Here is a 14279-nt window from a genome sequence, read left to right as displayed (position 1 = left end):
GTGTGAAGTTTTATAGAATCTGTGACTGTGCAAAAAGGTAGAGGTAGGGAGGGCACCTGGGTGGCTCAGTTGGTTAAGTGTCTGCATTCCGCTCAGGTCATGGGATCAAGCCCCGCCTCGGGCTCCCTGTTTAGCAGGGAGTCTTCCTCTCCCTCTGCCCCTCCCCCTGCTCATCCTTTTCTCTCTCTCTCTCTCTCTCTCTCTCTCTCTCTCTCAAATAAGTAAATAAAATTTTTTAGAAAAAGGAAAAAGGTAGAGTTAGGAAGTGGCAGGTAAGTAGGAAGAGTCAACATAGGGCCAGGCCTGCAGATAGACTTGCTGTGGTATATGCCTTATTTCTCTTCCCCAGACCCTCATTCCAGTATGTTTTTACCCCATACTGCCTGAAGTTATGTTAGTTCTGGATCTGTTTAGATTAAAAGGCAAGCAGCATCTTTAAAAATGCCATGGACTTCTCTGTTTTAAGGGCTAACAGGGTAATTCAGACCAGCTAGTAAATTTGGAGCTAGTAGTTCAGAGCAATTCCAGTAAAATAGCACACAAGATGAAGAAACATTTGCTTGAACACATCAGAGTCCCAGGAAGATCGAGGGCAGATAATCAAGGATATAAGTCTGGCTTTTAGAAACCTTTCACTGGGTATGTTTTCTGAATCTGGAGAAGACAGCGGAAAGGCTGAACTTTGGGGGACGGAAGTTGGAATCTATGACCTATCTATATGGACTCCTCCCCGCCCCCAGTCTTTGCTTGGGGTAGAGGGATGCTGACAGGTAAGAATTCTAGGAGTAAAAGTGAACCAGAATTTCTGAGGTTCTCATAGATAGTGCATGTCAGCATCAAATTGTTTTAAGAAGTGATCTTGGATTGCTAGTAATAGTAGGTCCCTGGGAAAAGCTGATGCATATCCTTTGTAGAAGAAGGTAACATCATTTTAGGACTTATATTATTTCTGTAAGCTATGTAGCAAGTACAGTGTCTAGCACCCACTAGAAAATAACCCAAATCACAAGAAGATAAGATGACATTAATAAAAATCTGAAGAAACAACAAAATAATAAAAAATCCACGGGGACTCTAGGTATTAGAATTATCAGACCTAGATTTTATAAGAGCTATGCTTAGTATGTAGAAGGAGACAAAAGACAAGTTAGAGAAATATGGCAGAGAAATGGGAACTGTAAAAGAAAAATTAAACTGGAAAAATTCCTTAACTGGAATTAACCGGTTTACCAGAAGATTATAGAAGCATTTGAAGAGAGAATTCGTGAACTTGGATGGTAGCTCAGAAGAAAATACTCAGCATGGAGAGGCAGAGGGATAGAAAAACTGTGAAAAATGAAAGGAAAACAGTGAGAAAGTCTAACATATGTAATTGGAGTTTTAGAAGAAGAGAGAATGGCATAGAAGCAGTGTTTGAAAGGAGTGTGGCTGAGACCTTTCAAACCAAAGCAATAAAGTCAGAGATTTGGGAAACTGAATTGTAAAACAAAAGCCATTCCTAGGCACCTCATAGTAAAACTTTTGAAAACTAATGTTGAAGAAATCGTAAAAGTAGCAAACAGGAGGGGAAAAGATTACCTTCAAAGGAGCCACAGTCAAGACTCATAGCTCATTTTTCAGAAGTATGACAGAGGAAAACAGGAGACAAAGTAAACAGTCTTTAAGATGTTGAAAGAAAGTAACTGTCAAACTAGAATTCCATACCCATCAAAAATAAGACATTTTCAGATAAGGAAAAAAATGAGAGACTGAATTACCAGAAGATGTTCACTAAAGGCAATACTTAAAGATGTTTTTTTGGAAAGGAGAAACATGACCCTCTTTGGAAAACTGAAGATACAGAAAGTAATAAAGAGCAATGAAAATGCTGAATGTGTGGGTAAATACAAATGCACATTATTTGTATAGGATGATTATTGAGTTAAAAGTACGTATAAAATTTAGAAAAACAATGGCATATAAATTGGATTGGAATAAATGGTGTTAAATAGTTTGGGGTCCTTGCATTGTATGGGAAAGTGGTTAAAGTACAAAGTAACATTAGTGTTTGATAATTTGGTGATACGTGTCTAGCATAAATAAGCATATAACTTTCAGGCTAATAGAAAGGAAAAATAAAGGGAAAAAGCATGCTCATTTCTACCTGTGTCCCTGATCCCCCCTTCCCACGAAGAAGACAAGAAAAAAAAAAAAAAAGGAAAAGGAACATACAGGAGGATGGGCATGTAGAAAGCACTTTAGTAAGATGGTAGATATAAATCCCACACTAAATGGGCTCGGTGTTCCACTTAAAATTCAATTACAAGATTGATGAAACAGACTTTATCTAGATGCTTCTTAAGGAAGTCCTGTTTAAAATATAAGGATAGCTAAAGATTGAAAGTAATAGGATCAAGAAAGATACACTTTGAAAAACAAAACAAATTTTTTATCTCCATGTGAATATCTATAGGCTAACTGGCAGAAGGTATATCTGGAGATAGAGGGCCATTTCATAATGATGGTAAAAGGCTACAATAATGTAAAATTTGTATATATCAAATAACAGCATATAGTAAAGGCAAAATAGAACCACAAGGAGAAATAGACAAAAGTAATCTTGGAAGAATTTGCGTTTTTTTTGAGAACCCATGAAATATTTAGAAAAATTGACCATATGCTACACTGAAAAGTCGGAACAAACAATGCAGGATTGATATTCTGCACAGTATGTTTTCTGATTATAATGTAGAAGTTAGAAATCAATAACAGATGATTAGGCAATCTCATTTTTGAAATGAGAAAAACATTTAAATATTCAATAGCGATTAAGTTATTTGATTTGAATGATAAGGGAAATACTGCATATCAAAACCAGGGGTTGCGGCTAAAGCCAGTTAGAGGAATAGCTAAAGCTTTAAAAGTATATATATTAGAAAAGAAGAATGTGCGGTAAGCTAAGCATCCATTTCAGAAAGCTGAAAAAAATGTAGCAGATTAAACCCAAAAGAAGTAGAAGGAAGGAAATAATAAAGCTAAGAATAGAAATCAATTAATGACAAGAAACCACAAAAGGAAGAGAATCATTGTATCAGATGGCTCTTGTGGCATTATAATAAGCCACCCCAATAACTTACTTAAAACAAGCATCATTTATTTAGCCTCTGCTTCTCTTCTACAGACTAGTTGGTCCTTTGGGTCAGGTTTAGCAAAGTAGTTCTTCTGGTCTGCATCTGTAGTCCCCTGTAGGTCGGCGAGGCACCTCTGTTTTTATGAGTTGTCTGGCTATGGGCTGGGACATTGATGGTGACTCGGTCACTTGTCTTCCATTCTCCAAGAGGTTAGTCTGAGCTTGTTTACAGGGGTATAATAGGGTTCTAAGAGAGTAAATGCAGCTAAGACTGAAATTTAGGCTTTTCACACGAATGTCATTCTTCCCATATTGTACTGGAAAAGCAAGTCACAGTGCTGCAGCCCAGATTCGAGGGTGGAGATGAGCTACAAGTTGACGCTGCAGTGGCTTAGATATCTTGAGGGGTTAATGGATAATTGTGGCCATTTTTTTTAAGTCATTCTAGCCCAGTCAGCAAAAACAGAAGTAAATTTTTTGAAAAGACTGGAAGACTGATAAAGAACAAGGAAGACATAGATAACCAGTCAGGAATGAAAGAGGGGACATCAAACAGATTGTGTAGATACTGAGAAGAAAATTAGACTTAAGCTTTACATCAACAAATTTGAAAGTTTAAACAATACGGACATATTTCTAGGTAAATACAGGTTACCAGAATTGACATATGAAAGGCTAGAAAATCTGAATTAAAGAACTGAATCCATAATTAAAAACCTTGCACAGAGAAAAAGTCTAGGCCCAGGTTGTTTCACCACTGATTGCTATTCAATATTTGAGGAAGAAATAACATGTCTTCTACAAGCCCATCCGGAGAGTAGCAAAAGAGGGAATGCATCTCGGCACGTTTTGAGGCCAGAATAACCTTGATGCCAAAACCCAGGAAGCATATTATGAGAAGGGAATATTACAAGCCAATTCCATTTATGAAGGTAAATTTAAAAAAAAAATCAAAGTGCTAGCAAACTGAATGTAATAACTTACGAAAAGGATGATGCATCAAGATTAACTTGAGTTTATTTTAGGAATATAAGGGTGTTTAACATTTGATAGTTGATTGTAGTCCACTGCACTAACAGATTTTAAAGAGAAATATTATGGTTGTCTCAATAGATGATAAAGAAATGTGATAAATTTAAATATCCACTCATGATTTAAAAAAAAAAAACTTTAGCAAACTCAGGAATAAAGGGAAGTTTACTTAATCTGGTAAAGTATACCTACAGAAAGTCTACAGATTACTTTAAGCTTTATGGTCAACTGTTGAAAACTTTAATTTTGAAATCTGGAACAAGTGAAGGACTCTTCTTTGACTTTGAACTTGAGATGTATTGGCCAGTGCCATATGGTTGGGAAGGAGAAAGGATATATAACAGTCATTATTTGCAAGTAATAGGTTTGTTTACCTAAAGAACCCAAAAGTACCTACAGAAAAATTATGAGAATTAAATAATGATGAAACAGGCTGCTGGTTATATGGTTTATTAATACAGAACATTCAGTTACATGTTCATATACAAGGAACAAAAATGAATTAAAAAATACATACAGTAGCAAAAATGAACCCCCAAATATCTAGGAATAAGTCTAACAAAAATGAATAAAGTCACAAAAAAAAGCCTTATATTTTTGATAGGTATTAAAGCAGACCTGATCAAATAAAGAAATTACACTGTGCTCGTGGTTTTGAAGCCTCTGTTGTAATATCTCAATTAAAATTACCACCAGTATTATTTCAGAAATTTACCAGCTGGTTTAAAAATCTGTTCAGAAACAAAGGGAATGAGTAGATGAGACATTCTACAGTACGAGCAAGGTAGAATAGCTTGGTATACTGCATATCAAGATTTTATTATAAAGTTACAATAATTAATTCAGTGTGATATTAAAGCAAGGATAAGCAAATAGATTAATGTAATAAAATAGAGAACTCAGAAATAGACCCAAGCATATATAGGTGTTATTTATGACAGTAATGGCACCATAGAGTAATTGGAAAAGGATAGTCTTTTCAGTAAAATATGCTAGGACAATTGGGTGTCCATGTGAGAGAAAGGGAAAAAGCGGTACCATTACAGACATTAATTCCTGGTATACTGTGGGTATAAATGCGAAAGAATAGTAAAGCTTCTAAAAGTTAATACAGAACGATATCTTTTCATGATCTTGGGATAGGGAAAGACCCCACTGACATGAAGAGAAGACTGATAACTTGAGCTACATGAAAATTAATTCAGTCCAATTAAATTCAGTTATACAACACCATTAAAGAACTAGGAGGCACTGGGCGCCCGGGTGGCTCAAGCATTTAAGCATCTGCCGTCCGCTCTGGTCATGGTCTCGGGATGCTGGGATCAGGCTTTCTGCTCAGTGGGGCGTCGTCTTCTCCCTCTCCCTCTGTGCACACGCTCACTCTCTTTCTCTTAAATAAATAAATAATCTTTAAAAAACAAACAAACAAACTAGGAGGCAAGCCACAGGATGGGAAAAGGTATTTGGTACACCTGTAACCACAAAGTAGAAATCACTTAAGAAAACACTAACACAATAAAAAGTAGTCTAGAAACTTCAGGAGTGCTTCAAGAAAAGTATAGGTCTGAATGGCCAGTAAACCTGAAAAAATGAACTTTATTAGTAATCAGGAGAATGCTAATTCAGACATTCAGCAAGTGCATCAGAATGGCTAAAATAAAAAGCATTGTTAGGGAGTGCTGGAGAGGAAGTTGGATCAAAACAAATTCTTCTTCTCTTCTTTGGGGACTTATCAATGCATACAGCCATTTTAGAAAATAGTTCAGCGCTATGTACGAAGGAGTTCTTTTTGAATATTATCTTCTTTACCAAGAGTCTTTTTCCTCAAGGAGTGGTCCCTTGTCCTCTTTCTTTATTTTGTACTGTCTCTTTCTTGTTAGCCTTCTCAGGTCTTTGGTGAACCTGCTTTGTCTATTCATATTTAAGTATGAAGCACTGAACATTTGAATTATGAACTTACATGTTTATGTACTGGGCTCACCCACTGCAGTCTTCAAGTTTGAGGTCATCATCTGAAGTGTCAACTTTGAGAAGGTAGCCAGATGCTGTTTATGGAGACAGAAACTCAAGCCTGTTACCTGCAAGTTAGATCCCTGTTTGTTGGTGTTCTGTATGCCATTTCCACCTTTTTTCTTTTTTCTGGTTTTCTACAGAGCTCTCTGAGTGTCAGGTTTCTCTGGAGTTCTCTAGGATAAATTTGCTATGGACCATATCGCCTTATATGGATATTCCAAGCTGGATATTTGATCGAAGGCCTGAGGTTTCCTAAAGTGAATTTGTAGTGGACTTGGTAGGGTATTAATTATCCACTATATGTGCCAGACCTTGTATTGAACCTTTTATATGTATTGTGCTGTACACACATACACTCCTCAGTACAGCGCCGCCAGATGGTATCATCTCCATTGTATAACTGAGGCTTATTTTGATGTGACTTTCAAATTCCTCATTATTATTCAGTATTGGAGCTTGGATACCAGTTGGGATCTGTGTGCTTTAAGAGTTTTTTAAACACTTAATAATAGTATAGTTCTTGAATTTATTCAAATTGGAGATGTAGAAAAGGGATTCTGGGTTGGAAGCAAGTGCATTGTTAACATGGATGATGGCAGGGATTTAGGTTGATTAAAGAAGTAGAAAAATACTATATGCCAAGGAACGAGGCAAGGATAAGGGGTTCTATCTCGGCCTTTTGGCTAAGATCAAGTGTAGTATCTGTTCTTACCAGTTTTATTTGAATGGAAAGGCAAATTTCAGAATTGGGGATCTTGTAGAGCTAGATCAAGTGCTTATAGGATCAGTCTGTGAGTTTTGGGGTGGACAAAGCCCCTGAGGGAAGGGTGCTTTCTCCCAGCTAGGCATGTGTATTATCCATCTTTGATTTGCCTATCACTTGTAAGATGTGGAAATACTGTGAGCAGCTTAGTGAGGGAAAGTAAAAAGCTGTTGGGAGTACAGAAGATTGGAGAAATGCCTTAGCTTCTTAAGCCCTTAAAGCAGTGAATGCTAGCATATTACTTTTATGTAATGATATGCTAGTAGTAGGATCAATTGCAAGAAAAAGGTAGGAAGCTATAAATACATGAATCGGTACCTATTTGAATAAATAAAAACCACCATGGCTTTTTGTGGAATTGATGGTAAATACTCATTTTTTTTGTCTTTTGTGCAGTTGACCTGTGAATGAGGAAATTTTACTTTTCGGTATTCAGAGTCAGTCTGTGCTTCCTGTTGGCCTTTGTACTAGAAGCTTCTACTGAGGGATGGCTGTTAGTTATACAATTATTTTTATTGCTGTCCTACTCGTGGAAAGAATTAAGGCTCCTTGCAAAGCTAGTGGTATAAGTTAAAGTTAGAAATGGAAAAAAAAGGAAGAAAACTAAGGTACAGACATAAAATTGTGCAAAAAATAATACGCTCTTAAGACTGAAATAGTATAGGGTGGAATCCAAATTTGGCCATTGGTGTTATGGAAGCCAACAAAAAACTACAATTCTCTCTGAATAGTTGCTTTGGAGAAAGTATTTTCTTGTTAGATAAATGAGACAGGAATTTTTCCCAAGGATCTCTGTAAAAAAATGCAATTACTGTTTAACATAATGAACAATTCTCTGTACGCTGACATTACAGAGTTTTGTAGAAGGGATTTGTATTGGGTGGCATCTAAGATTTTGTCAAGCTTTAATATACTGGTTTATTCTGGTTTAGATTACATGTTGATGGACAGTTCAATATAGTACCTGTTTTATGTAGATAGGGTTCTAATTCATAATTTGTGTTAATACATATAAAACTTCCATGCTGAACAGTGAGCTTTTGTAATTACACCATCAAACTGAGCTAGAAATTCCTAAGTACTCTAAGATTTATTAAAAAATATTTAACTTGACAAAGTAAAAATACATTTTAAAATAATTTTAAGAGCTCTAAATTCAAGCAAGTGAATAATATATAGTGACTTTTTTTTTCCCCAGTTTAATTTTGTTGGGAGAATCCTTGGACCTAGAGGACTTACTGCTAAACAACTTGAAGCAGAAACAGGATGTAAAATAATGGTCCGAGGCAAAGGCTCGATGAGGGATAAAAAGAAGGTAAGTCCTTGAACTTGGGGGCAAGTCTTGATGTGAATAATTTACTTATACTTTTGCATTCTAATAATAAAATATCCAGATCTTCTGTGCATAAAGCACTATACATTAATTCATATCTGAAACTTTTGAACTTTTTTAAGGTGTTGTCATGATTTTTTTCTTGTTGATTATCATGAGTTTTAGCCAACTAAGGTATCACTCAGTCCATCATGTTAACTTATTTTGGTATTTACAGTTGAGAAGCTGCCAATTTGGAAACTAGTCACACTATAATGTATATATAAAGGTATGTCATTAAAAGTTTTAAAAATCTAAAATGTTTCTGTTGATGAGATTTAAATGAAAGTGATCAAATGAATAGCTTTAGCTGTGTGTGTCAGATAACCAGGAGAGCTGTTAAACAGAAAAAAAAAGCTATAACTAGCCATATGATACTCATCTTGGATTTCACTAACATTTTGTGTCGATTGTAAGTTTATTAGTTTATATTGTTCCTGTTTTCTGTGTATTTCTTCTGCCACTTATTGTTCTTCTAGTTTAATTAATAAATACCTAACTATCTTCTTTAAATACTGTTTTTAGGAAGGGTTTATTTGCCTAGTTTCCTGTTATCCAATGATACTGTTAGGCGGGATATTTTAGAATGTGTATCTGTGTAAAACAGTGTTTGATTTTTAAAAAAAAAATAACCTTTTAAAAAAAATTCCACATATAAATGAAATCACATGGTATTTATCTTTGACTCATTTCACTTAGCAAATACCCTCTAGGTCCATTCACCCCTGAAACTAATGTAACACTGTATAAGAATTATACTTCGATTTAAAAGAAGAAAAACCTAGATTTGATTGCCAAATATTAAACATACTGTCCCGGAGGGTATTATTTTTTTAATACATTGCCTTGAAAGGGCTATCAAGTAATAGATGCATAGTCAGCTTACGTTGGAGTGTGTGCGTTGAGTCACTTTATGGAGTTTATGGAACAAACACCAGGTCTACAAAGTATTCTGACTTCATTCTGATGTGCTTCTTTTCTGACCTTCCACCTCATTTCATTTACACTCTCCCACCACCTGACTGGATTGCAGTCATTTTCTCACCTTGCAGACAAATAATGACTTTGTAGCTGCAAAATTGAGTGTGCGTGGGGAGGGGGCATCCCCAATAATACCAATTATCTTTAAATCTTACTATAACCTGTTCTTGTCAGCTGAGTTTAAAGATATTTTGAGGCTGTGTGAGTTCTCCTTCATCAAATTTAAATATTGTATTTAAAACATTTTTTATTAGAACCTTAAAACATAAGCATTTTCTGAATCAGCTAAGTGGCAGTCTTATATCGGCATGGAGTTTTGGTTCCCGTTTCCACTTAATAGTTGTATTGGCATTAAGCAATTTAAGAGCCATAGAAAAATGAGGTTGACAGTTGATGGACAAATAAATCTTTACCTTAAGATTAGTGTATCCATCAATTAAACAGTTACTCTATAAATCAGTGAAAAAACATGTTTTCCCCTCTCCTCAGCCTCTGTTAATTCTGTAGTAATGACCCTCCCCTTCTCCACTCATACACTCATAGACACCAAGGATTAGAGCTTGGAACCTGTGTAATGAGACATCATGAGTTTTTTTTTTTTTTTTTTTTTGATTGGGGTTGAAATTTTAGCCTGAAGAACATATCCTCCTGTCTTTGGCAGAAGAACCAAATAGTTAAATCAGTGAGCTTTGTGACCAGATTGTTTAGGTTTGAATCTTGGTTCTATCACTTAGCAGCTTTGTGACATTGGACAAATTACTTAATCTCCTTCTGCTTTATAAAAATGGGAGTAGTAATAAGGTGATTGTGAAGATTAAATTAGTTATAAAGCCCTTAGAACAGTGCTTTGGATCATAGTAAGTGATAGATTAATGTTAATCATTGTTCCTCATAAATTTTATCTTTTTATTATTACAGTAGTGCCCCTTATTCACAGGTGGGGGGGGCATTCTAAGACCCCTGGATGCCTGAAAATGCAGATAGTACTGAACCTTGTATATACTATGCATTTTCCTATACATACATACTTCTGTTAAGTTTAACATATAAATTAGGCACAGTAAGAGATTAACAGCAATAATTAGTAATAGAACAATTACAACAGTATATTTTAGTAAGTCATGTGAATGTGGTCTCTCTCTCATAATATCTTAATATACTGTACTCACCCTGGTGATGATATCAGATGGTAAAATGCCTACATGATGAGATTAAGTGAGATGAATGATAGAGACTGTGACATTAGGCTACTATTGACTTGATGATGAGTTAGAAGGAGGATCATCTCCTTCCTGACTTAGGCTGACCGTGGGTAACTGAAATCGCAGAAAGCAAAGCTGCAGATGAGCGGGGACGACTGTAATTGGATAGTTAGTGCATTCTATGTTTAAACTCTTATGTTGCATCAAGGTGGGGGGACTGCTACTGTTTTGTTTTTTTTTTAAGTTTTGTAGAGGAGAATACCTTGTTTTATGACCTTTAAATATCCCATAGTCTCATTGCTTTTCTGTTTTCTTTGGTGGTTGGTGCATCCATATTCTGTCTTGTCCACTTTGTTCTTAACCACAAATAGAAGCAGTTTACATTTTCTTTTTCTTTTTAATTTGTACTGTTGGCTACCAAAATAAAACGAACTTAATAGATTATACATAATGCAAGAGTAACAATAAGACACCAGAAAAATTTGGCCACAGATTATATCTTTAGTTTTATTAAAATGCTACAGATGAACGTACTTTAGGCATATCAAATTAGTTTGAATGACTATCATATGTTTGATATTATGGTATATGGAGTCTGTGAAGAATTTATGCACGTATTTTTTTTTTTTTTAAAGATTTTATTTATTTGGCAGAGAGAGACAGCGAGAGAGGGAACACAAGCAGGGGGAGTGGGAGAGGGAGAAGCAGGCTTCCCGCGGAGCAGGGAGCCCGATGTGGGGCTCGATCCCAGGACCCTGAGATCACGACCTGAGCCAAAGGCAGATGCTCAACAACTGAGCCACCCAGGCGCCCCTATGCACGTATTTTTAATACCAGAGGTGTCTTCTATAATTTTAATGTAAATCTACACATAATTAATTGTTAATCAAGTCATTTTGGTTAATGCTGTAGTTACTCTATTCATTGAGCTCTTAAAAATGTTAATGAAAGTAAAGTCAAATGGAAAGTGCTGTCGATTGTTATTTGACGATTATTTTGGTAAAGAACTTGACAAGCAGATGGAGACAAAAAGAAGTATTGATGAGATACTTCTTAGTACTAGGCTGATTTAGGTGTATTTCAGGTGTTTCAAAGGAAAAGCCAGTTGGCTTTAAGCTTTTCTGCAGAGCTGTCAATTTTTGTAAAAGCTGAGAAAGCTAGAAAATCTTAATTTACTGTTGCCTAAAATATGATGGAAAATGCTGTTTGCTGATCTGCATCCTTCACTAGCCTGGTAAACTCAGTGAAGGCAAAGCATGTCTATTTTATGGAGCATTTACCTGATGTTTGATGAGTACCTAGCACAGAGTAGGATCTGAAAAAAAAATCTGAAAAAGGAATGAATGTTTAGGTAATAAATGAAAGGCATAGATGCCTCCCCCCCACATCCCCATACAAAAGTTTATAAATAGAGGAAATTATAAACCTGATGTGCTTTTAATTCTTTGGGCAAGATAAGCAGTACCATATTATTCTAAGCTGTTGGTTTTAAGCAAGGGAGTGAAAATGCCACTTTAATTTTTATTCTGTTGGATCGGTATTACTTCAGAGTTATTGGTGGGCATAACAGCATTGATTTTTGTGTACAAGTATCAGTGGAATGGTAGTGGGTAAACTTCATGGAACCAAAGAGCAGGAGCTGTAGTCAGATTTTATGAGAGACGATGACCAAAGCTTGGAAAGCTGCTCTGTTTCAGCCAGTACTTATCTGGAGCAGGCTAACTATCCCTCTGTCTCTGATTAAGTATATGGTACCATGGTGTCAGCAAGTGGAAACCAGTAGTTTTATGGATAGTTCTTTTTAATTTTCTTTTTTAAAGATTTATTTATTTATGAGAGAGGGAGGGAGGGAGGTAGGAGTGTGGGGAAGAGGGATGGGAGAGAGGGAGAGAGAAACTCAAGCAAAGCAACTCCAGGCAGAACGCGGAGCCCAACACGGGGCTCAGTCTCAGGACCCGGAGATCAGACCTTAGCCAAAACCAAGAGTTGGATGCTCAACTAACTGAGCCACCGAGGTGCCTCTTTATGGATTGTTCTTGTGATTCATAGAGTGTGTACTTTGTATCAAGCATTATTCTAGGTATTATACATTCATTTGTTTTAGGTTTTTTTCCATATCTTGTAAGTTTATTATTTTTTTATCATTTATTTTTTATTTATATCATTTTATATTTTATATCATTTATTTTATTTTTTATAGTGTTTTATTGGTTTCAGGTGTACAGTACAGTGATTCAGTAATTCCATACATCACCCGTTGCTCATCACCACAAATGCACCCCCTAATCCCCTTCACCTATTTAACCCAACCCTCCACCCCTCTCCTCTTTCTTCTGTCTAAATGATATTTCATTATATATACATACCACATCTTATTTTATCCATTCATCAATCAGTGGACCCTTGGGCTGTTTCCATATCTTGGGTATTGTAAATAATGCTGCTGGGGGGGCGTGAATCCCTTTGTATTAGTGTTTTTGTATTGTTTGGGTAATACCCATAGTGTGATTGCTGGATGGTAAGGTAGTTCTGTTTTTAACTTTATGAGGAACCTCCTTACTGTTTTCCACAGTGGCTGCAACCAGTTTGCATTCCCACCAACAGTGCAACAGGGTTCCTTTTTCTCCACATCCTTGCCAACACCTGTTGTTTCTTGTGTTGTTAATTTTATCCATTCTGACAGGTGTGAGGTAATCTGAGTTTTATTATTCCTATTTTGTGGGTGAGGAAATTGAGCCTCAGGAGGTTGAGTAATGTGGCCAAAGGTCACATACCAAAAAGTAGCAGTCCAAATTCAACCTACAGCCTGTATTCTATCCTGTGGTGTACTACTTCCTACTTGAACCATTTCTGAGAGCGGTAGCAACTTCAGAAATATTAGAACTTGAATATTGAGTAGTTTTAAGCTTTGACTATGAAGTCAACATGAATATATTTTGTGAAACTTCTCTAAAGTTTTTAGTTTTTTCCTCAGGGATAATACATTTTGAGATTTTGTTTTTGTGTCATTCCCTGGATTTTCAGAAATCCTCCTTTAGGAAGGATTTAATCCCATTTTCTTGATAGAAAACTATATAGTTGAGCATAGAAATTCTAGAGAAGTAATTTTTGGAAAAGAAAATGATTTTTGGTAGTTTTTCAATTGATGTAGCAGAGGGCTACAGGGGCCAGGTGGAGAGCTCTGGGAAAAATGTCTTAATGCTAGAGGGAATGGGTTCATCTTCAAAAAACAGAGGTGGCAGTCAGCTGGTTTCCACTGTAGCAGATGAGTACATGTAAGTCATTAAAACAGAAGAGTGTTTCATGCATAAATTAGATACTTGATAATATTGTGGAGTGATAGTTATTAAAGTGGTAAGTGAAGTTCACCTTTGGGAGTCTTTGTGAGTGGTGTTATAGGGGACATTCTTGGGGATTTGTCTCTTCAACATCCATTAGCTTTTCTCTGAGAGCTCCCCTGTCATAAATAAGTGGGGACTAAGTATCCATGCTTGTGTTTCTGCTTCCCACTCCCACCCCCCAGCCAAAAATGTTTATGAGAGAAATGTCTACAGTTGATCAAAGCCAGGTTAGTTAAAATGTATCTTCTGGAAATTTCCATTGAGATTTAGTAATTTTACGTAGAGCTCTTTGCTTGAAATGAAGGGATATGCACTTAAGGAATCAGATGGCCCTTCTAGGGCTGCTAATAACTATGGCCAGATGGTATCACTGCTTTCACAATCTGTGCAATGTCTGATTCAGACCATGCAATAACCTCAGAAGATAGTTTTACTCTTCTAACAGGATTGGAGGCTTAAAGAGGTG

General features: G+C 36.1%; 1 protein-coding gene and 1 pseudogene across 7 annotated transcripts in view; both read left to right on the top strand.

Annotated features, from left to right (window-relative positions):
* Positions 1–14279, top strand: part of QKI (QKI, KH domain containing RNA binding) — a 156701-nt gene that overhangs the window by 51373 nt on the left and 91049 nt on the right. For all 7 annotated transcript variants that reach the window (XM_027601745.2, XM_027601744.2, XM_027601743.2 and 4 more), the window contains exon 3: positions 8116–8232. In XM_027601745.2, coding sequence (XP_027457546.1) covers positions 8116–8232 — 117 coding nt within the window. The remainder of the gene's footprint in view (positions 1–8115; positions 8233–14279) is intronic.
* LOC113928192 lies at positions 6818–7037 on the top strand (annotated as a pseudogene).

The sequence above is a fragment of the Zalophus californianus genome, chromosome 7 (assembly GCF_009762305.2).
Source record: "Zalophus californianus isolate mZalCal1 chromosome 7, mZalCal1.pri.v2, whole genome shotgun sequence".
In the NCBI taxonomy this organism is placed as follows: Eukaryota; Metazoa; Chordata; class Mammalia; order Carnivora; family Otariidae; genus Zalophus; species Zalophus californianus.
Note: the sequence above shows the minus strand (reverse complement) of the source record. Positions and strands in the feature narration are given on the sequence as shown.